The 24,787-nt window shown below is 47.1% G+C and overlaps 1 protein-coding gene across 1 annotated transcript in view; it reads left to right on the top strand.

Annotated features, from left to right (window-relative positions):
- The first annotated feature begins 2,316 nt into the window (after positions 1 to 2,316).
- Tcerg1l (transcription elongation regulator 1 like) overlaps positions 2,317 to 24,787 on the top strand; it is a 168,489-nt gene continuing 146,018 nt past the window's right edge. The window contains exons 1-3 of the mRNA XM_046448690.2: positions 2,317 to 2,646; positions 4,596 to 4,742; positions 5,486 to 5,663. Coding sequence (XP_046304646.1) covers positions 2,317 to 2,646; positions 4,596 to 4,742; positions 5,486 to 5,663 — 655 coding nt within the window. The remainder of the gene's footprint in view (positions 2,647 to 4,595; positions 4,743 to 5,485; positions 5,664 to 24,787) is intronic.

Below are 24,787 nucleotides of genomic sequence, written 5' to 3'. Positions count from 1 at the left end.
ATTTAGTATGGAGCATGGTACAGAAGGGGGCTCACAGCACTATGATACAGGGACACAGCTGGCCTCTAGTAGGAGACAGCAAAGCTTGTGGGCTACTCTGAGGCTCTTTGAAAGCACAAATACCTGGGTTTCCAGCTTTTGTGCAAAGTTAAGAGTGGCCCAAGACATCTGGGCTTGGGACACATCTTTTGCCAAGCTGCCTATTACCAAGGGCGGTGCCGGGCAGCAGTGAAGCAAGACTCCCCTTGAAGGAGACAGGGAAGCACCCACAGATCATGGCTTGCCCTCTCCTGGCCTGGGGCCATACACAGAATGCTTTGCTTTTGCTGAGAGCTGCATGCAAGCTGGACATTGACACCAGGGTCTTCTGTTCCCAGCCTCTAAAACAAAAAGGGACAAATAACTCCTACTCAAACATGATGATACCTTAGTGTGGCTGTGAGACTCAGGACCAAGATTGTCACGCTACATCACATGTGTGCACACAAATATATGCACATGAATTAAGGCTTAAGCCAATAGTACCAGCCTTCTAATCTGCAGAGCTTTCTGATTTTAGGTGAGGGAAAAAAATCTTGCCAGTACTTTTGCATCAAAGAGAGATATAAACTTGCTAATTGAAAAATGTTCACATGGAGGAAAATATGGAGATGCCAGCTATGTAAATTAGCATATGCCCAGATCCAAAAGAAATCATGCCAGGCCAGGAGGAAATTAAGCAGATCAGGGGATTGAGGAAGCACTTGGGTGCTTTGGCTTAATCAGAAGGGGCTGCCAGGGGCTGGAAGAGTGAGAACACTACACGGAGACTCCCGCCGGTCTGGGGTGCGCGGGTGGGGGCGTGTCCTCCCACCTGTCGGCTGCCTTTTCATGCTGAATCGGAAAGCATAGATCCTGAAGCCGCCTTCTGCTTGATGCCCCTAGAAGGCCTTTCAGGGGCTCCCAGATAGTGCTGCTTCCGCGCCCTGGACTTCTCTGGTACAGGGATTTCCGGAGTTAATTTGCACATGGAAGTCTCTGCCCTGCTCTCAGCAAGAATTGTCCACGCTGCCGCCTTGTGCTGGAGGATCAGGAAGAGGAGACTGGGCATCCAAGGGACAGCAATCTGCAGCAGGAGCAAGGACAGCCCAGCGGCTGGGATGGGCGCCTCCTGGCGGTGACTGCGTGTGACCAGAGCTCAGCTAGGCTCCCTTTGGCAGGCGCCCCAGGCTGTGTGAGCTCTGGGTGGAGCGAAGATACTTGGAGGAAGGGTCTGTTCTTGATTCCAGACAGTCGGGGGTGCAGAGACAGCGGTCGCGTGTGGCCAATACTGGAGGAGCATAGTCCTATGACTGGGGGAATTCAGCAGGAGTTCACAGAGGGTGATTCCTCCTGGCATGGGGAGGGTCTTGTGCAAAGGCCCTGAGGCCACCTGCCTGACATGTTGCACCATGGCGGGGGTGGGAGAAAGGAGTAGGGGGGCCGCCAAGGCAGAGGAGAGCCCTGAGGACAGCAGACATCTGGATGCTAGATTTTAGACCTGGTGCTGAGAGCTCAATCTCTGAGTTACAAGAGGCTGATGGGGGCTTGGGAAAATGTTTGGCAGATTTGTCCCAGAAAGAGATCTACCTGTGCCCAATAGTGTCCGGGTGTCCACCTGGCGTCCGGACCAGCAGTCCAGTTTCTCCTAGGGCTGTGCACCCTAGACTAGAATGAAACCTGGTAGAGAGAGCCGGTGCCCCTAGCTCCGCCCGGGCGGTGGGACGTGCCGGCTCCGGCGCCACCACCTCAGCGTCGGTTCGCCATTGCATGCAGCGTCGGGAGCCTGGAGCCCGGAGCTGGTGCCCAGTCGTGCGCGCCTCTCCGGTGGTACGCACCGTCCGCGAGAGCCAGAGGCCACCAGCGGCTGCACCGGAGCCGGCAGGAGGCGAAGGGTTGGGCTGGATCAGCGGGCCCCGGCCACGCGCGCCCTCGGCCCTCGCCGCCCCGCGCGCCCTCACCTCCCGGTGCCCAGGACTCTCGCCGCTCCGCGCCTTCGGCGCTGGGCACCCCTGCCGGTCTCCGCCGGTCCCCTCCTCCGGGTCCGCGTCTCCTCCCCGCGGCCTCGGGGTCCAGGGGTGCGGGGGCGGGGAGTGGGGCCGGGCGGGCAGGGGGCGGCGGCGCAGGCGGCCAGCTCGGAGGGGAGGGCGCGGGCAGGGGGAGGGGCTCCCGGCGCGGGCCAGGGGCGGAGCGAGCGGCCGCGCCGCGGAACCAAGTGAGTTGGCTCCGGAGCCCGCGCCGCCGCCGGCCCGCACCTCGGCGCCCGCCGCCCCGCCGCCGCCCGCGCGGGGATGTAGGATGCGGGCGGGCGCCAGGCTCCCGCGGCGGCGGCAGCTGCAGCAGCAACAGCAGCCCCGGCGGCGGCCGCCTCTCCTGTGGCCGATGAACGCAGACCCGCCGCCGCCGCCCTGGGTCTGGATGGTTCCCGGCGCGGCCGGGCTGCTCCGGCTCGGCCCCGGGGTCGCGCCCCCGCCGCTGCTGCTCGCCGCGGCCCAGCCCGCCGCGGCCCCGCTGCTCCCCGGGCTGCCCGGCTGGCCAGCCCCGGGCGAGCCCCTGCTGCCTCTGCTGCCTCTGCCCTCTGCGCCGGACCACGCCGCCGTGCACCACTATCCCCTGCTCCACGGCCAGGTAACGACCCAGCCCGCTCGCTCCGCGGCGCCGCTCCCTCCCGCCCCCGGGCGCGGCCCTCCCGGGCAGGGCGCGGTGGCCCCCGGCTCGCGCTCCTCCTTCCAGGGGTCTTCGCCTCCCCGACCCTCGGGACGCAGCCTGGCAGCCAGGCATGGCCACAAAGTTCCAGCTCGACGTCCCGTTCTGCCTCGGGGCAGTTTCCCTTCTTTCTCCCGGGTCTCTGGGCGGAGCGGTTTAGACCCACACCCCAGGCCAGAGTCAGTCCGGCCACAACTTTCGCCCGGGCCCGGGTCGCTGTCCAGCGCGCGGTGCTGAAAGCCGCCGCCGGAGCCCAGCGAGGCAGCCAGCGCCGGGGCTGACGCCGCCTCCAAGTTGGTACTTTTACAGTCTCTGCCAGACTTGAAAGGCAGGCTGAGGATCAGTAGCCGATTCTGATTCTGGTCTGGTTCCCCCTTTCACATAGACCAGGGCAGCGCTGGAGAGAATCGGGACCAGGGGAAGCCAGCAGGGGAAGCCGGCTCGGGTGCCGCGAGCCCAGGGTGGTTCCCCCACCTGCCCTAGGCCGAGTCCACAGATTCGCTAATGCCATATTTCACTTCTGGAGAGTTGGGCGTTTAAAGCTTGGAATCAAAAAGAAAAAGTGACTGTGCCTTTGATTAATGGTACAACAGACCAAAGCGGGCAGGTTTTGGCAAGGTCCGTTGTTTGCCATCTAACTATGCAGACGCATTTAAATCAGGGAATAACATGTGTTTTATTCCAAAATCGACCTCATTAGCATATTCAAATGAGAGTTACCTTAGAATGCACCTTCTAATTAATTTGTCTTCAATAGTATCTTGTGAGCTTTCCTAAAAGCTGTGGTTAAACTCCTCCTAAATGGTCTTTAATGCTAACTGACACATCACATATGTGGTACTGGGTATGTATTTGATGTGTGATGCGGTTCATGCTGGGTTTTATTGGATAAATGCTGGTAGCTTTTGCCATATTTCGGAGGGTTGTTGTATCCTAATATCACCACTAGAGGTACATAATGTCAAGGAACTACAGTTTTTCCATATAGAAAACTGCATTTTTTTTCCTTTTATAAATTTAAAAAGAAAAATCCAGAAAAACTTAAGTGTTTGTCTTTTAAATATTTTGTGCTATCCATATTCTGTCAAATAACAGTATTTGGAATGACAGGGATATATTCAAATATCAGGAAAATTAAAATGCATTATGATTTTACAACAATAGATATTGAACCATTCCCCATCATTGAGCAGTGGATCTCTCTGAATCCCCTGAGGAGGACTCCACTAGTTTGCTCAGGGAGACAGTCTCCTCTCCTGTCTGCTCTGTCAGTGTTTGCTGTTTTGTTCTGTGCACTGTGTTCTTCAGTTATATGATGCTTACATTTTCTTTGCTGTAGGACCTATTTTTATTGACAAATTTTGGGAAACTTTGAATCTTAACTCCTTAGCTATTTTCATTTTGAAAATATTTGCTAAGTGTTTTATAAATGGTAGATACAATTAACATGACATGCACCGAGAGGAATGTCATAACATAGCTCTGTGCTTGCTTCTGAGACTAATTCAGGGACCCCAGTGGAACAGCCAGCAGCTCTGCCTTTCCCTGTGACTCTTCCCTATCTCAGGGCGGGCCCGTTTCTTACTGTGTCCCCCTGGTTTCCTACTTAGAAGTTCCCTTTCAGTATTGAAGAGTGCAATGTTGGCAATGCCCTGTGATGCTTCAGATATGAAAACTTGTATACGTTTCTATTTGATTTGTAAACATCTACAATTTTTCTAGGCTGAGGAAAGAGGGGATTTTTCTTATACTCACATTATGTACATTTGAAAATTTCTTTTTTAAAGCAATTATTCTAACAACTTTTGGTACAAGTAGAGTTGGCCAGTGTGGGCTAATGAGTGGTCCCTTGTCTTTTGCTGTTTTTACAGTGGCTGATCAGTGGCCATTCTCCACCGACGGGACTGTCCCCCTCTTCCACGGTGGAGTTGGTGCCCATTTTCCCACACGTCTGCCCTTCTGCTCTGCCACCTCGTGTTGGGAGAAGTTGGATAGATAAAAGAATGCCTAACTGTAAGGTAAAAATGCAAGGGGTCTGCCTGGTCAGGTGGGCTTTTAGTTGCTGAGTTGTTGCGTGTTGGTGTAGCAAAGGAAACACCTTGTATTTTCTAATTGCAATGATGGACCACGGAGGAATAGAGAGAAATCATTTCAGAATTAGATTGACCTGTTCAAAAAACATCAGTGCAGGGGGGATGGGTATTTTACTGTAGCTTGAAGTACTTGGATTCCACACCAAAAATGTAAGATGTTTTAATTGTCTGAATAACGATTTTTAAAATCTAATTTAAAAATTTTTTTCATTTGTAAAATCTATAACCATTGAATGAAATCTAGCATTAGGCATTATATGATGCAAGTTTAAATCGTAAGAGGGAGTTTTTCTTGTTATTACAGCTTTAAGTTTTCATCTTTCTGATGGCTTGTTTTAGCTTTCACATTCAAATTCACCCAGTATGTTTTGCTGACCTGAATACTGACAAAGTGATGCATTGACTTGTTCTACACCACCAATTAGTAATCTCATTGGGGTGATTTTTCCACCTGCAAACTAGCTGCTGGGTTGAATGGACCAGGTCAGCATGCAAGGACTAGCCCAGGACACTTCAGGCATCCGAGTCCTGCCCTTTAATTTTTAGAATGGTGATTTATAGAGTGTCCAATCAGAACGCCCAGTACTGACCAACATGAGACAACATGAATGTGTGGCCCTTCTCACATGCCTCATGCTCAGTGTTCTGTTTGCATTGTTTCTGGGCAGATTTTTGTGAATAATTCCTTTGCTCTGGACTCCACGTGGATACACCCTGGGGACTCAGGACTGCTCCACCTGCTCGAGAAGCCTCCTGTGCTGGATCAAGTGGCTCTGACTCTGTCCAGGCCCATTGCTGCCTCCAGGCCTCGTCCTGCTGTGGTGCTAGGGCCTCAGCCAATGCCAGGTCAGTGCCCAAATAACAGTGGCAATGCGGTTTCTGTTTGTTTCAGTCATGAGTTGGTATGGAAACTATATTTGTCATTTTAGTGACACATGTCTCTTAGTAAATCCTCTCATACTTCATTCATGGTGTGTGTATGTTTTTAAAAATTGATTGAGTCTTGAAAATGCCAGGAACTTTGATTGGGCAAAGGGAAGGGGAGGGTGTATGGGGGCAGGTAAGATGGTGGGAATAAATAAATAAAATTTAAAAATTGATTGGATCTTGGGGAGCTCACCCAATTTTTTTTTTTAAGAATGTAGAGTTATTTTTAAGATGAAGAGATGATGGAGGGATTTGCACAGAATGGTATTTGTGGTGCTCTGTTTTTAAAATTGGACCATGTTGTCTGTTGAGAGCTCTTAATAGGGTCACTAATCGATCATCCCACGCATTGGAAAGTGTTGTCTTCTGGGCTGAGGGTGTGCACGGGTGCTTGCTGTCTGAGGGCTCGGGCGTGTTCTCTGTAAGTTTTGCCTTCACATTGGGGTGATGGGGGTGATAGGCTATAAATGCCCTGTTGGGAAGATGAATTTTGTTCTATCTTTGGAGTCTAGTGACCTGAAAGAACATTTGTCCTGAAACAGGCTCCATGAAACAATCCCTGGATGAAGGATTGTATAATAAACCCGTATCATAACAGGAGAATAAAATCATCTTATGAATTTTTAAATTGATTTTTAAAATCACCTTAACATATGATCATATTATAAAAGCAAATGCTGCCAATGCCAGAATTGCCTTGCAGCCCCTTCCATTGTGGAATATTTTATGACTTCAGAATTACATTATCTTCCTGTAATTTCCTACCTACCAAGCTTATCTCAATATGTGTCTCTGAAATTTAGTAATAAGGAGATGTTCCTGTGGATAATGCAGTGCTGGTGTGGGAGATATATTTATTTTCTGCTCTGTTTGCCTACAAATTCATTCCAATTTGCGATGAATCTTGTTTAGCAGTGAGTCAGGAAGAACAATGCAACTCTGAGCTTCTCACAGGACTTGAGGATTCCTGGCTGAACCTTGCCTTGCTCCTTGTGATTGAGCTTTGCTGATTAATCAAAGCCTGACTGAGCATCAAACACTTTGGAGCCCTTTACACTAAGATGATCGTGTTTCCTGTTTAATTTGATGGAGATGAAGAATGACTCAATGGCATGTGTGATACGAGGGTGTGTTGACTGTCAATCACTTTTCTAGCATATGAAGAATAATATTTTAATTTCCTAATGCATTGGCAAGAACTGTCACCAAAACAACCAGCCAGCTTAGTTTAAAAAATGGAGCAGGTAAGATGAGTTCCCTGCTCCATCCTGAGTGGACTTCTGCACCGGTACCCATCACTGAAGGTCACATAGATGCTTTCCCATGTGCTTGCCCCTCTCCCCAGGGACTGAGTCTGTGAATGTGCTGGCCATCCATCTGGTAGGAGCAGCCTATGGTAGCTTCCCACTGATTTTCTGTCGTGTGGACTTTGATGCTTACTATTATGTAGCAAATATGTAATACTTGATTCAAATAGTATTCATTAATTTTACATTTTAATTAATCTACTTTAAGGAATACAAAATATTTCTTACTACTGGGTGCAGTGGTGCACCCCTATAATCCCAGCAGCTCCAGAGACTGAGGCAGGAGGATCCAGAGTTCAAAGCCAGCCTCAGTAAAAGCGAGGCGTTAAGCAACTCAGTGAGACCCTGTCTCTGAATCAAATACAAAATAGGGCTGGCGTCTATCTCCATGGTCGAGTGGTTGAGTGGTCGAGTTCAATCCCTGATATCCCCCAAGATATTGCTTACAAACACGATCGGTATTGGAATAACCTCGCATACCAACCTCATTCACCGTTTCTCAAACCCACGCTTTCCCCTGCTCCGGTTTCTTGCTCTGCTTTAGACTTACGAGCAACAACTGAACACCCCACTTACAGCTCTCCTTACCCTATGGGAAGGAATGCACCTGTCCAAAGCATTTGTTTTGAGTTGAATATTTCAGAATTCCTTCACAATTTTCATTTTTTGATAAATTTCTGAATTCTTAGAAGTTATTTGCCTTTCAAAAGCATGTGTTAAATGTCCCTTCATCCAAAGGACATTTTTAAGGGGTTGTTTGTGTGCCATTAACTGCTTGACAAAGAGCTTGTATGGGAACCAAATAAAGCTGGAAGGTAGGTTAAACTCTAAGCCAGTTAAAAACTCAAAGTACATCATTCCAATTTTACCATCGATAGACATTACACCTCTATTAAAACATTTACATGTAAATTTTCAGACATTTTATCATTAAAATCCTATTAAATTTCTATATCCTATTGTAAATTGATAAATTTCTTTATTTTATAAACAAATTATTATATAACTGTGTAAATTTATAAATATATACATTTAAATGTAAATGCAATATAAATAAAATATAAATATATTTAAAATTTTTTTTTAGTTGTAGTTGGACACAGTACCTTTATTTTTTAAATTTATTTTTACATAGTGCTGAGGCTTGAACCCAGTGCCTCGCATGTGCTAGGTGAGTGCTCTACCACTGAGCCACAACCTCAGCCCCAAGATATAAATATATTTTATAATTGATATATTACATTCTTCAATTTTGTTATATACTTTTTTTTTTTTTTGGTACTAGGGATTGAACCTGGGGCACTTAGCCACTGAGCCACATCCCCAGCTCTTTTTATTTTTTATTTTGAGACAGGGTCTTGCTAGGTTGCTTAGGGCCTCCTTAAGTCGCTGAGGCTGGTTGGACTTGCGATCCTCCTTCCTCGGCTGCCTGAGCCACCTGGATGATAGGTGTGGGCCACTGTGCCTGGCTTTGTTATACATTTTTATGTTCAGAAATAAGGGGCTGTAGAATCAGATGTATTTTATCGATCCCCTTTAAATTAAGAAGCATATTGAAAATTCCCAAGAACTGGGGAAGTGAGTCAAGAGCCTTCATCTTAAACAGGCCTCGTGGTTAAGATCTTTTCTCGGTCGACAGTAGTTTCTGTGTAATGGTTGTTTTGTAAGCGCTTTAACACAATTTCAGGGATTGAGGCAGTTTAGACCACGGACTCAGCAGTGTACCCCTGGCCACTTGTGTCTGAGTAGGCACGAGTGACTGGAGTTGGAGGTGGTCTTGGGCAGACATGTTGAGTGATCTCTGGGGCTCAGATTACCAATGTGCCCCCTGGTGATGTTGAGTAAGGAGTAACTGCCTGACATAGGTGCCAGAGAACGTGTGTGTGGCTTGAATGACCTTGGAGAGCCATCTGAGATTTGATAACTAGTACAAAGGACTTCACTTTGCATGCATACTGGCTCATCCATGATGACAGTGATGATAATCTGCCTTATGCTCAGATCTAGGAGGGCCCGCTGACCACTGGGGAGAGCTGAGTAGTGACTAGCGGTCATTTTCTCTGTGTTCACCCAGCCCACTGTCTTCTGGCATCTTCTTAGTGGTCATGGTGTGGGCAGCTGGACTGTCAAGGCTCCTCCCCTGCTCAGCTCGTGCTGCCGTGATGTGGAGGACAGAGTAGCCTGGGTTGCTTAGACGACAGTTACTTCTCACAGTTCTGGAGTCTGGATGTCCTGATGGGGCTCCATGTGGCTGAGGCAGGAGGGTTGTCTTGCCTGGCCTACAGTGGCTGCCTTCTCTGTGTCCTGGTTTGGCAGAGGGGACAAGGGGCTCTCTGGGGCTCCTTGTATAAAGACATGAGTCCCATCATGGACCATGCTCCTAGACCTCCAGTCCTGAGGCCCTCTTCCTGGTGCCGTCACCGGGGGTTGGATCTGGGGGTCACCTTCAGGTCGATCCCTGCTCTGCTGAAGAGCTCAGCAGTAGGTAGCAGACCTTGGTGCCAGCCCATCCCTGCAGGTGTTTGGAGGAGGGCGTTCTCAGAGAAGGGCTCCTGGGCTAAGGCCCCTGAGGAGGAAGGGTCGGTGGGATGCCAAGCCAAGGGAGTGCAATGTTCAGTCACAAAGATGTGAGAGAGGAGCCACCAGGTGGACCCCGCAGCCGGGGTGGTACAGGGCGGAGAGGTGGAGCCAGGGGAGCCGAGCCTGGGTCTCTTCAGGGAGACGCTCTCCAGCTCCTCATTCTCATGTCACCTTCCTGCTGAGGACCCACAGCCCTCCCAGGAAGGATGGAGAAGAGGGAGCCTTGTCACTGACAAGTGAATCCAAAGATGCAAAAATACACAGTCTCAGCTACGTTAGGAACAAAGGTCTGCAATGACAATTTAGTGGCTTTTAAGAAATCGCCTGTATTATGGCTGCCTCAGACACAGCCAGGCGGGAGGGAGGCAGCCTCTCAGGGCAGTGCCTCCTCCTGGAGAGCTTCACTTGCCACCGGCTTCTGTCCCTCCTGCTCCCTGAGCACATGTGGACACAGGGTGACTCACAGGCGCAGCAGAGCCCAGGGTGGCAGCGGCACTCCCAGGGGCTCTGCAGTCCACTCCCAGAAACGAGAACTTCAGAGCCCTGAGTTCTTCAGAAATAGAGCTACTTAGGTGGAGAGTGTGGGGCGGGGGGGAGACCCCCCCCTCCACTTTGTCCAGTGAGATGTCAGAGCCAGAGTCCCGCTGGAAACCGGGGACTCCTGGGAAAGTTGCCTGGGGGACACTGTGCATCAGCTGAAGACCCAAGGGCTCACTTGGTTCAAAGATGAGTCAAGAGAGGCAGGGAGAAGGTGGCAGCTGAGGAGGACGAGTGAGAGGGCTCAGCCAGGCACAGGGCATGCACTCCACGAGGAGAGGAAGGCAGGTCTGAACAGGACCGAGGAAAGTTAGTATAAATCTACTTTCATTTGCCTTAACAGGCAAAAGGAAATGAACAAATAAAAGACCATAGAAAAGCAGTAAAAGATGACTGATCAGTAAAAATCAGTAATTAAGTGGGAGCTGCCCATCTGAAAAGATGATTTGAAGCAATTGGAAAAGAATGCAAAGAAACTTCCGGAAACTAGCAATTAGAATATTCACAGAGAAGGATTAATTGTGACGTTAGTGAGAGAACACGGTACAGAAGCATTCATGAGCATAAATAGCTGTGGTTGTGAACATGAGATGATAATGGAAGGAGATAAATGTGTGAACCCAGAAGACAGGCGACAGATCCATTTACCAGCAGAGTACTGAAGATGCCCAGGCGTCCGCTGGGAAATGGGGTTGATGGCCTTGTGGCTTCAGCTCACCCCACAGAATTGGATGGGATCAGCTCCTGCAGAGAAGTTCAGAGGATCAGGACGAAGCAAGTTGGTCCGTAAAGAAATTCATGCCCCACAAAATGTTTGTGCAAATGCTTAATCATGAATCCGTGTTGTCTAACACTTACGGTACCACCCCTCCATCTGCTCAGGAAAGGGTGTAAAAGCAGAATTGCTGTTTTTGCCTGTTAAAAATACAGCTTAGCTGTTTGACTTACTATCTTTTTAATTTTTCTGCCATTATTATATCCTGTTTTTATGTTCTCTGTTTTTTTCTTTGTTTTATTCTGTTTCTGCATTTGGGTGACATTTATATTTTGTTTACTTTTGTCTATATTATTATTTGGAATTTGTCCACACTGATCTTATTTTCTCAAGCAATTACCTGTAAGATTTTTTTTAAAAAAAAAAACTGACTTGAGCATATGTTTTCTCAATTTTCAAATCATGACAACACTATTAGTTTAGAATTCTTTTATGAAACATGAGACTTTTGGGGAAATTTTTCATAGTAAAATTTTCTTTCTTTTTATTTTTTCTTTTTATTTATTCCTCAACTAAGACGTATATCTAATACTAGAACTAAAAATGATGAATTCACATTTCAAGCATCTGTAGTATTAGCAATTACTATTAATTGCTGAGAATATATGTAAATATTTGTTAATTTGATTACAGAAATAAGTGAAAAACTCCAAGCAATTTTCTTGGTGGGAAAGAGGTTGCTATAATAATTGTAATCTCAATAAACTCAGATTACACTGGTAAAGGGAGGCAGGTGAGGGTGTAAACTCTTCCAAATCCCTCAGCTTTGTTGAAAGAAGGTGAAGCAATCAAACACCCCAAACGGAGTCCAGGCTGATAATTAAGTCACCCAGGACTGAACCTGGGCCAGGTGTCTACCACCCTGCAGGGAAGGGGCATAGGTTCATGGTCCGTTGTGCAGGAATCATGATGGCTGCAACTGGAGCGTGGATACCTAGAGATTGTCAGACACCCCAGAACTCGCATTAAGCAAAAGCCATTGTTACAGAGATGAAGCCTGTGGGGCAGGGAATGTACCCATGATAACAAAAATCCCAATCTGGGACAACTCCTGGATAGGCCAACTCAACTTCATGTACTTCATGTCATGCCTGACAGAAGAAAGAGTGGGCCTGTTCCCTGGGGGGAGTCCTGCAATCATGTCCTCTATTGTCCCATTCTCAAGGTCTTGCATTTGATAAAAAGTACAAGACACACGAGTCAAACAAGAAATGATAAACCGCTGTCAAGATACAGAATACTGGACAGAACTAGACCCTAGGATGGTGCTGATATTGGCATTTAAGACCAGGACTTTAAATTAACTTTGATGAGTGCATAGATTGGTGTAATAGAAAGGAGAACATTTTGAACAAACAGTTGGGGAATTTTATCAGAGATAGAAATATGCAAAAGTCAAATTGCAATATTAGAAAAACAAGCATGCTTCCTCAGAATTGTGGGATAAGATCCAAAAGTTCAACGCATACATAACTGAAGTCCCAAGAGGACAAGGAGAAAAACACTCAGAAAAAATATTTGAAGAGATAATGACAACAGGTGATAGGAATATAATCCATGTTGTCGAGCTACAGATCCAAGGCGCTCAGCAAACCCCACGAGGGAGATGTGGCAAAAACAAACAAAACATATGTTTTGACACTGAACACTAGACCAGCCATATTCTTATCTGTGATTCAAAGATTAGAAATAGATCTTGAAGGCAGACAAAGAGAAAGGACACATTAGGTATATAGAGACACAGGAGTTTCATAGTCAGAACATGCACAAGCCAGGAGACAATGAAGTGACGTGTTCACCTACTGAAAAGAAGCTCTCCATCCAGAACTCAACCAAGCAAAGATGCTAATGGCAGCCGTTATGGGGCCAGCCCAGGTGCATACCAACTGATGAACGGATAAAGATAATGTGGTGTGTGTGCACAACGGAGTTCTGCTCAGCTGTGAAGAAGGAAATGATGGCATTCTCCAGTAAAGGATGGATTTGGAGAACATCAGCTACGTGAGCCAGGCTCAGGAAGTCAAGGATCAAATGTTCTCTCATGTGCAGAAGCTGGAACAAAATAAGGGTACAAAAAGGGGGAGGGGCACTTTGAAAATGGAAGGGAGATGAGTGGAGTGCAGAAAGGGGTTGAGGGGAGGGAGGAGAGATGGAAAGGGAGGAGAGGCAGAAGGAAATTGGCCACATTGGGCTGTGTGCATGTGTGAATGTACCATGGTGAATCCCGCCTTTATGTATACCTAATCTTATAAGCCCAATAAATAGATGGGAAGCCAGTGGAGGAGAGGTGGGGAAGTCGGGAGGAGAGAACGGTAGGGAGACGGAAAAGGAGAAGGGAGAAGGAAAACCGGCCAAGGTTTTCAGGTTTTCAGTCCCAGGCACAATATCAAGAAGATCTGACTCTCACAGAGCCCGTAACAGTGAACATAAGGAGGACTGGGCTGGAGGAAATCCTACTCCATGCCTGTGTGATCCTGTCAGAGTGAGCCCCAGTACCATGTGTGGCCGTAGTGCATGAATAGAAACATAAAAAACCACAGTGAAATGTTTTCCTCCAGAACTAAAACTGAATGGAATTTATTGCCTGGAGACCAGCAGTTCTAGAAATTACAGGAAGACATGATATTATAGCAGAGAGAAACTTGCCTTTACTCAAGAAAATAGAGTGATAGAGATGGTGAAATATGTATTTTCCTTATTTGTAATTTCTCTAAGAATAATTGTATGAAGAACAAAGAACAGTGATGTAACATGTGTGTATATGTAAAACAAAAAGGCATGTCAACAATTTCACAAAGGACTGGAGGGAAGGACTGAAGTATAGCACTGTGACCATCACACCATGTGTGACGTGGGGTAGTGATATTCGAGGATCAATATCTTGATAGATAAATGATATGCCTCATATATTTACATGAAAATACATGCATATATATTTATAAAGACATATCTTTATGCATAATATATATTACAGTAAGACTTGCTATTATAATATTAATTATGGTGGAGCACAGAGCAGGCAGTTGGAATTGTGAAAGGAATTATAATTGTGGAGAGAAACATGGAATCATAACAGATACTCAGATCAGCTCCCAAACAGGCAGAAAACAAGAGCAAAAGATCAGAGCACAGCTGGAACGACTATTTGTAAAACTGTAAAACGGTAGATTTAAATGGAAGGTCCACACTCCCTGTTTAACCGGCCAAGGTTTTCAGGTTTTCAGTCCCAGGCACAACATCAAGAAGAACTGACTCTCACAGAGCCCATAACAGTGAACACAAGGAGGACGAGAGATCCCTTGCAAATGCTCACCCAGAAAGAGCCGAGGGGCCGTGAGGCCACAGCCGTCAGAATTCAGGAGAGGTGACCTGGGGATGCGGCAGCACAGCTGGCGTGTGAGAGGCAAGGGCCCAGAGCTGCCAAGGGCAGGAAGCCAAGGCCGGCCCAGTGGCAGGAGGGAGGACAAGGGGCTTCAGCAGGAGACCAGCTCACCTGGGTGAGGGGCAGAGTGCAGAGCGCAGGGCTTTAGGGCCGGGCCCCTCTGTGCAGGCCGCTCCGGAGGCCCTGACCTGCGTGGAGTGCTGACGGCTCCCACGGCCTCAGCTGTAACCAAGCCAACCCGTTTCGCAGGATTAGAAGCCTACGCTGTTTGCTCTCAGACCACCATAGGATTAGGTTAAAAATCAATAGTGAAAAAAATACCTAGCAAATCTTCAAATATCTGAAATAACCAATACGCTGAAGCCACCAATGATTCAAAGAGAGAAAATTCAAAAATGTTTTAAAGTGAAGGAAAATGAAAACCAATATAAAATATCTTGTGGGATATACCTTAAGCAATGCTAAATGGAAATTCATAGTATTAAAATGATGACATGGAAAAAGGATCTACGAAATTAGTTACCTAAGCTTCACCTTAGAAAACTAGAAAAGAGAAAGGCACAGAAATTAAAACACGGACAGCAGAAATCAAAGGAATTAAAAACAGAAATTAAAATCATGACCCAGGGCGAGTGCTCTGTAGGACCAGCACAGCTGACACACTCCTGCCTAGGCAGAGCAGGAGAAGGAGACCCAGGGATGCCATCCAGAGGGAAGGGCTCCCCGAGCGCTTGGTGAGAACGCGGTGGGAAGGCATCTGACACGTCTCGGCAGTGAGTTCCACGCTGCGGTGGGACCTAGGAACCCCGGGTAGAACCAGGTCTGCACAAGGCTGACTCTGTGGGCCAGCCTCCCCTCAGCAAAACCCACCCCAGGCAGCCCCTCTGCGACCTTCCACCAGCCCTTCTAGAAGAAATCATACCCACGTTTAAATAAACTGGTCCAGGAAAGGGAAGAAGATTCCCCAGCCATTTCCCGAGGTCAGTTCTCCCCTAAGACAAAAACCACAGGGATGTGACGGGGGGCCATAGCCCCAGTGGGCTTCACCAGCAAAGCTGCCCAGCGTAATCCTAACAAACCAAACCAGCGACCCAGAGAAACAATAGTACATCTCGACCAAGTGGATCTTCTTTTTTTCTTGGAGTGTAATGCTGAATTGATATTAGAAAATCAATTGATCTTATTTATCAAAAGAACAAAGCAAAAAAAGAAGAAAACCGAAAGTATATATTTACCAAACTCAGCATCCATTCAGACTGAAAGCAAACACCCACCTGTACTCTGTATTCACGGCTGGATGACTCGATAAGGTTAAGATGCCAGTTGGCTCCAATTGATCTGTGTGTATTCAAGGGAACCCTAAACTAAACCCCAGTTTCAAAGAAATTGATAACTTAATTCAATAATCGATATGGAAAAGCAAAGAGTTTGAAGGAAGAAAACAAATGTGAGCACTCCTATGTGGCTGATGTGATCTCTTGATAAAGGACTGGGGCGTAGGCTCTTGTGGAATTGGAATGGAGAACCCAGGGATGAAGACCGACAGGGCACTGATGCAGACCATCAGAAGGGACAAGTTCTGGACAGTCAATCAATTTTTGAAAAGGTGCAAAGAAAATTCAGTCAATAGAAGGTTTTCTTTTCAACAAATGGTTTGGGGACAATTGAACATCCTTCTTCAAAATAAACCTTGATCAATATCTTGTGCCAAGGAAAAACTCAAAATGAAATATAGACTTATAGAAAACCAAAAGTCTAAAAGTTCTGGAAGAAGACATAGAATGAAAACGTTGTGGTCTTGGTTCAGGCAAAGTTTCCTACATCTGGCACCAAAGACATGGACCACGTAAGAAATCACATCAATAAATTGGACTTCAGCAAAATTCAAAGCTGTTGTTCTTTCAAAGTGTCTTTACTAAATGAAAAGCTACATACTTCGAGGAAAGATTTGTAAAACAAAAATCTGATAAAGAGCCGGCATTCACATTATACAGAGAACCCTTGTCAATAAGAAAACAAACAACCCAACAAAAATAAATAAAATTAGTGCAGACACATCAGCCACTACGAAGTACGGATTGGAAATAAGCACGTGAAAATGTGCTCAGCATCATGCATCACTAGGAAATGCAAACTCATGTGTTACATCAGGCCCCACATCCCTATAGGGATGGCTGTAATTAAAAGAAGCCGGCAGGACGAGCTGTGGTTGGGACCAGAGCAGCTGGCATTTCTGTGACTTGCTGGAGGGAGTGCAGTGCCCCAGGGGCTTTGCAGATCCGCTTGCGGAGTCTTACCAACCCACCTCAGCCAGTATCTCACTCTTCTGTACTTACCCAAGAGCAATGAAGAGACACCTGTGGTGTGGATCTTGAGAGCCCCAGGGGCCTGCGTGCTGAAGGCTCGGTCCCTGAGCTGCGTGCTGTGGGGGGTGGTGCAGCCTGCAGGAGGGGGCACCTGGTGGAAGGGAGCTGGGTCCTGGGCGGGTGCCCTTGGAGGGGACGTTGGACCCAGCTCTTCCTCTTTCCCTGCTTCCTGGCCACAGCCTGTCGTGCTAGTGTTGAAATTTTTCATGATAAAATTTAAAAGAAGTATGAAAAAATGAAAAGGTGAACGATGCACTCCTGACACAATGAAGCCCCCCTCAGGAGAGGACAGCTGGAGCCCTGTGGACCCTACTGCAGACCACGGGGCACTGCCCTGAGGTCCATGAGGCCGTTAAGGAGCATCAGCAGCCCCGAAGGTGCGACGACCAAAATCAAAGGCAGCAAAAATCAGGGCTACAAAAACAACCATCTCAAAGTAGCCCACCTCGAGCTGCACTCATTAGAGATCATATTTTTGCCTCCAAGATGGACTTAGGGGCAGAGCTGGAGCCCGAGAAGAGGAGGTGGCCTGATGCACAAGCACAGCATGTCAGCCTGAGAGCCGAGACCTGGAAAACTGGAGAAGAGAAACCAAGTGCAAAGGAGCAAGTGATCAACACACTTCCACAGCTGGGAGCAGGGGACAGAGTGTGGAAGGTGGTGTGCCCCACCCCATCCCAAAATAGAGTACATGATGAGAAGAAGCTCGCTGTGGTCATCTCTGCTTGGCCTGTGTGGCCTCCCCTAACTGGAGGAGCTGTTTCCTGGGACACGGGAGCTCTTCAGCATGAACCAGGCTGGGACAGTGGCAGGCGTCCACAGGCCTCCCGTCTCTCCTAACTGGAGCCCTGCTCAGCAGCCTCCACCCTGTCCCTGCCCGTGGTCAGGTCCTGCCCACCTGTGACTCTAGGGTGTTGCTAGTGAAATTGTCCAACTCCATGGAGGCTCTCATGAGGGAGGGTTTGCTTCAGATCACAGGAAACAGTGAGACTCTGATATATGTAAGGAAGGTGGCCACCCATTTTATCAACGATTTTTCAAAAATGAGAGAAAAATCAGCAGCAAATTATGTAGACAAATCTTAGTTATAAATATAGTTGTGGAATTGTAAAAGTATTGAGGATGTCCCAGGGCAGCCATGACCGCTTCTGCTGGGGTCGATGGAGCATGGTTCACAATAGCAGAGACTGTGTGGTAGATAGGTGTTTGCGACGACATCATCGCCTGGTTTAATATGTCACGTCAACCAGGCCATGTGACAGGGCATCATTTGATGGGATGCAAATCCAACAGCCGTTTACAAAAGCCAGAAAACTGAGGGGTCAGGTGGAACATGACAGAATAGTGACCTAAAAGCTTCATGTGATGGCACAGCTTGGCATTTGTGGGTCACCAGAATCACTCCTTATCACAGGCTTTAACTGTGTTCTGCAAGTTCTAGCCGGTGCAATAAGAATCGAAACAGGAATAAGAAATACCACCTCTCTGGGTGCAGGGGCTCATGACTGTAATCCCAGCAGCTCGAGTGGCTGAGGCAGGAGGATCACAAGTTCAAGGCCAGCCTCAGCAACTTAGTGAGGCCATAAGCAACTTAGCAAGACCCTGTCTCAAAATAAAATATAAAACCAGCTGGGGGTGTGGCTCAGTGGTTAAGAGCCCCTAGGTCCAACCTGCCCCCCACAAAAAAAGATAAGAAATACCACCTGAGGATTACATGCTTTTATATTTCAAAAACCCATACTCTCAAAATTAGTTGCAATTCTGCAAAATGGGCTGATAAAATACCAAGGAGAGCGCATTTCCTACACATTAACAATCACTTAGACATGTCACCAAAGCAGCTCTGTCACACAGCATGGGAAAGTGCACGGGTACCTGTGAACAGCCACCTGGGGTGTATGGGTTGTGACCTTTACCTGTCAAAGAGAACTCTGAGCACTGTGGGGAGATGACACTCTCCAGGTGGTGAGGCTCCCTGGGGTCCTGGATCGGAAAGTGCACTTGAGAAGCCTCAGTGTTGCTGGGGTCACTCCATGACCACAGGCCATCTGTCCCCCATGAGTGTTTTGAAATGTGAGGAAATCACTGAGAAGAGTTGTTGTGTGTTTGTGTATATGTGTGCACACCTACATATTTGTATATACACATACACATATGCATACGCACGAGGGGTTGATTTATTATTCTAAAGTTACGTCAGCTTATTTAGTGTGGTGCTGCTGTGGAAAACCACACAGAGGTCAGTATAGGACATTTTAAAAGAATCCTTACATAGGACTATTTATTTTAATACCATAATAAAAAGAGATCAACAGGTGATTCAGAATGATTATAAGTGGTCATATGAAATACACAGTGTGCTCCCAAGTAATTCCAGGAATGCAGGTTTCAACCACCGGGTGCCTCTCCCTGTTGAAGGAGAACACACTCCACACTTTCAGAGGCGCCGTCGGCCCCGGAGTCCACCTCAGGGTGCACTAGAGCTGCTGCGTCCTTGGGAGTCATGTGCAAGGATCGTGCAGGGGACTTGCAGGCCTTTGGAAGAGTTCATATAATTTCACTGCCTCTGCAGCAGGTTAAACAGAGCACACGTGCAGCACATCGTGATGCAGTGTGTCGTCACTGTCACTAATGCCAGAGGGAAAGTAAAGCCGCCGAGGTCTGTGGGTAGATAATCAGGAGACCTATCGATACACCGGGTTGAAAACAGATGCTCTTCTGGGAAAATCACATTTAGGCTTTGGTCCTTTGGTTGCTGCTCCTGTATTCTGCAGGGCCGGGTGGAACCCGGGGGCTCAGGCGTGCTAGGCAAGCGCTCTACCATGGAGCAGCCGTCCCAGCTCTTGAGATCCCATTCAGATTATTTAAGTGCAGAAGAAAACCCTCTTGTTTTGTTCTAGGAGTCAGTTTTTAACAGTAGGTCGCAGACTGTGTGAGCAGTAGGGTCTTGATTTTGAGAGCACTTGCCGAGTGTGTGCACACATACACATTCACACAGGGGAATGTACACCACACTCACACGTACACACACACACTAAAGGAGCAGGGCCCACACTGGCAGGGTGGGAGTGATCCATTCTGGGTGCCCTTGTTTCCGCTTGGTAGTATCCATCATCTTCCACTCTGGATGAGCAGGCCCTGCTTGTGTAATCAGAAAAGAGCCACCAACACATGGCCTTGAGGGTGAGAAGTCACCTGCTGCCGAGCACAGGTGGGGAGCTGCCTGCGCTGGGCCTGCTTGACCTCTAAAACCCCTTTAAGCACGTTGCTGTCCACTTTTGTTTCTAAGCTTGGTTTGCTTTTATCATGTAATTTCAGGAAACAGGAAGAGCTCTTTTGAGTTCAGTAACTCTGACTTCAGACATTCCGTCTCACCTTTGGTGTCCTCCAGGGTTTCCTAGGCCTGCTTACCTCAGGGCCACTGGCGGAGTGGTTCAGCGGTAGACCTCTTGGCCCCGAGGCTGGACGGTTGGAATTGAGGGCCTTCTGGAGCTGTGAGGAGATCCCCCGGCCCTCCTGGTTCCCCAGTCCCTGCAGTTTTGGCCTGTGGACGTGTGGCTCTAAGGTCTGACTCCTTGGTCCCAGGGCCACCTCCCCTGGGAGTGTCTCTTTATGTCCCTCTCTTTTGTGTAGTGATGCCAGCCTTTGGAGGCAGGGTGCACCTCATCCTGTGTGTGACTTCATCTTCACGATGGCATCCAAGGGCTGTGTCCACTTCAGGTCCCAGTCACAGACCCAGTCTCTGGAAGGACCTCAAGTGTGGCGGGTCCTGCACTTGCTCCAGGGAGACACAACCCTGCTGGCCCTCGGGGGCAGGTGGGCACTGGGGTCCTTGCAGGTGGTCGCACCTGCCTTCCTGCGTGGGGAGCATCTCCACCGAGCTGACTTGGGCTCCGCCCTCACCCCTCTGAGATATTCACACTTGCCTTCAATTGCAGAGAAAACTGTAGGGAAACAAATCCCAAAGTGAACTATACCATCTGGAGGAAGCAAAAAAATAAAATAAAACAATGTACTTGCATGTGAAAAAATTTGGCTCATGAGTTGTGTGAGTGACGTTGTTTGTAGAAAAGCAGCTTATTGCGGGAATTAGATGCATAATGATTGCAACATGAGTCATGGGCGGGAATGGCTCCTGCTCTTAGAAATCTGTGATGCCAGCCACATCCCAAGCATCCCCCAGATGCTCCCTGAGCAAGGTGGGGGTAGGGGTGAGCACTGTCCTGCAAGCCAGCCGCTCTTGGGTCTCTTCACCTGCACTCTCCCTGACTGCAAGGTGCCAGGCAGAGGAAACGTGGTTGGGCCCCCAGACCCAAAACATCAGCTAAAACTGAAGGAAGGAGTGCCTAGATGATTAAAATCAAATGCTATTTGTTTATAGTGGCATAGTTTATGATTTTAAAGAACAATCTCCTGTTGATGGTTATTTTCCTTAACTTATAGGTGATGTTCCACAAATTGAGACAAGTTATAAAAAGAGGAGAGCCCCGGCTCACAGATAGGGACCTGAACTCTGCATTAGCGTTGAGGGGCCACTGAGAGAAGAGCTGAGCAGAGGTCAGAACTCGCCTGCAGGCTTCGACCCCTAGACATACTCACCCCCGCAGTCCTTCCTACCGGGAGTTTCCAGACCCCTGTCCCCAGCCCCTATTCTAAAGCAGCATTTGCTGGTGGAAATAGAATACAAACTAGGCATGGATTTAAAATGTTCGGCATTCATATTTTTTGAAAGTCTAGCAACAGCTAAAGTCTAATAATTTATTTTATTTGTCCAAAATATGTAGAGCATTATCTGAACATGTAATCAATTCAGAATCATTAATCTGTCTAATAATGGCTTGTTCTTTGGCATTTCATGGGGAATGCAGGGTGTATTTAATAATTAGAACACACCCCAGTTCAGACCAGCTACACTTCGAGTGCTCCAGAGCCACATGTGTCTCTGTGTCCCCTCAGGGACAAGACAGTACTGGAAGATAATACCCCAGTTCAATTGTGAAGGCCAAAACCCTATTGGTCAGTATATTTGAGAGAGACTTTCAGGAGGGTTCAAAGACATTCATTCTGTGAACAAATGAAACCCAGGTGTGACCTCTCTGTGTCCATGACCTTATGAGAAGGAAGATCTGTTTTAATTTACTCAAACAGCAGTTAAGTGGGGTAAGCTTGTACGATGCTCGTGTGCAAAAGTGATTCACTTTTTATTTTAACATATTTTACTTTTTTCCAATACAAGGATAATCCATATTTGTTAGATGTAAAATTTCGTAAATGAGTAAAATGTGGAAGGAAAGAATAAAATGGCCCACAGCTCAGGAAATATTTACAAATATGGTGCATCACTATCAGGGCGCAGCTCGGTGCCCACAGTTTTGTGTTCTCCTCTAACAATGTTGTAATATTCATTGATCCATGATATTCAAATTTAGTTCACTTCACCTTTAACAGCTTTAACAAACCCAGCGGTAGATCAGAGTTTCCTTATCATAAACATTCCAGGGAGCACACATACACGCTGGATAGGAATTGATCGTCACTTCTCTGTAATAATTTTCCCATCTTCTTGAAGACCTCTCAATCCGGGTTGTCACAGTATCTCCCCACCTGAAGGTCATCGGAAGGCGTCTGGCACGAGCTGAGTTCAGGGAACATTGGTTCTTCTTCTTTCCATTCCTGTGCATTTTGCGTTTAGATCTGCAAAGCCTGTTTTTACCTGTACCGCCCCACGTCTGAACGCAGCGTCTCCGCTGAGGACTTGGACACCCGTGAGGCGTGGTCACACTCAGCGGCAGCCACATGCGGCGGGTCCTCTGAAGGCCCTCAGCCTCCCCCGCCCCCTGGCTCCCAGCTGCCGGTGTGTTGCTTCTGTCACCTTAATTCAGTGGGGTTCTCCCTGCTCTGCTTTCTCTATTTTCCTTCTGATTGGTCACCGCGCAGCGTGGCATTTAAGCGCATCGTGATGTGAAATCACCGCCGTTTCCGCTGGGCTCGGTCCCTCTCGTGAGTCGGGTGCTGGCTCCCTGCTGCTTGCTCGGGGTCTCTCCTCTGTGCTTGTGTGAAATTGCCCAATTTCGTCTTTCTTTTACTGCGCTCACCTGCATGGTGTGAAAATTACACTGGCTTCCTAGAATACGTTGGGAAGGGACCCCTCCTTTTTAACACTTTGAAGGTTTTACAATACTAGAAGGAATATTCCTTGGAGACAATTTGTAGGGTTTGCCTGTTACAGTGTGGAAAGCCTGGTCTTTGTTTTGTGGAAAGCTGTCTAACCACTGACTTAATGCACTGAATTGTATGACTATCTGTACTTGGTGTTTTCATGCTGGTTGGGTTGGCCGGTCATACATACATATTTTAGAATTCATACTTGCAACCCAGTTTGCAAACTGTCTTTGGAGCAAGATTGCTAAATATTTGCTCACCTTTTCAATATGTTATGTTAGTAGTTGTCTTGTTTAATGTATAGGAGTGTTTTCACCTCATCATTGAAAATATCTACTTGTTCAACATCATTGTAATTCTGTCCATTTTATCTGTTCTTCAAAGAGACAACTTTTGAAAACGTCCTAAGTCAGCAGGGAGTGGTGATGCACACCTATAATCCTAGTGGCTTGGGAGGCTGAGGCTGGAGGATCATGTGTTCAAAGCCAGCCTCAGCAACTTAGGGAGACCTGTTACAAAATAAAATATAAAAATATAAGTAAAAAGGGCTGGGGATGTGGCTCAGTGATCAAACAAACGCCACTATGTTCAACTCGGACACTCTCTCTCCTCCTCTTCCTCCCTCTCATTTGTTACTGAGGGTTGAACCCAGGGGTGCTTCACCACTGAGCCACATCCCCAGCCTTTTTATTTTTTATTTTTGAGACAGGGCCTCACTAACTTGCTGAGGCAGTCTTTGAATTTGCAATCCCTCTGCCTCAGCTTCCAGAGTCACTGGGATTGTAGGCGTGTGCCACTGGGCCTGGTTTCTGTCGTTTCGTTCTGATATATTTTTCTAGTATAGATTTAAAATACTTTAAAATTTATGCCACAAATATTTAACTTGAAAGTCTATAGAGTTAAATGTCATGCTGCTGCACCATCTTACTGAACAATACAAGGACATTGTCACAATATGATAGCGACAGCTATTTCTTTAAAACATCCTTATTGTTATTCTATATTATTAGATATTTTATTTTCTCAGATGATTCTTCTGAAACCATTTTTGTTATTAGATCCTTTCCCCTTCATATTACTTATCTTTGTTCTCCATACTTACTTAGATAATTTCTTTAGTTGTATTTTTCATTTGCTAAATCTCTCTTCATCGATGTCTAATCTGCTATTTCAAGTCCCTAAGAAGTTTGTTATTCCAACAATTATAATGTTAATAATTTTAATCTCTAGAAATTCCATGACTTTCTTTTTCAAATCTGCTCCATTCCTTACAGTGTCTTGATCTTCGCTCCTCTTGAAAACATTTCCCATGCAGTTGTTTCATATTCTGCACATGAGATTTTGATATCCCTGTTTTGGGTGCAGGTTTGCTGAGTGTTGACTTACCGGCTGTCGCTCATGGTGGCTTGCTCGTTGATTTATCTGGTGTTCTTATTTGGGAGCTTATCATCATATCTCTGTTTGTGAAACTTCTGCTGGCTAGGATGGTTATGCCCTCCTCTAAAGATCTACACCTGCACAGCTGAGGGGCACCATCAGCCCAGACCCATCCCTGGAACATCTCAGGTCCTGGAGTGGGCTACTGAAGACCTCTGCTGGCCTCTGCCTCTGCCCACATGGGAGACCTGCCTTTCCTGTCTGTACCTGTGGCCTAAGACACGAGTCTCCAGGGGAAGTGGAGAGAGGTGGACCTTGGAGACTGGCTATTTCTTTGGCACAGACCTGCCTCCTACCTGGGGTTGGGGTCCCTCAGGGAAGTTGCTTGTAGCTCCTTTGAAAACCAAATTCAACTCAGCTGCTTTTGCTGAGAATACTGGTCAGCTCTGGGGTGTGCATGCACTTATTTTTTAAATTGTATAGTAAGAAATATTCTTCCAACAGAGGATACATTTTTGTCTCAAATTATACACCCTCAAATTATATACTCTGATAGC

Source organism: Marmota monax, unplaced genomic scaffold (assembly GCF_021218885.2).
Source record: "Marmota monax isolate L192 unplaced genomic scaffold, Marmota_monax_Labrador192_F-V1.1 WCK01_AAM20220418_F8-fsc00076, whole genome shotgun sequence".
Classification (NCBI taxonomy): domain Eukaryota; kingdom Metazoa; phylum Chordata; class Mammalia; order Rodentia; family Sciuridae; genus Marmota; species Marmota monax.
This window is presented reverse-complemented; position numbering and strand designations above follow the sequence as displayed.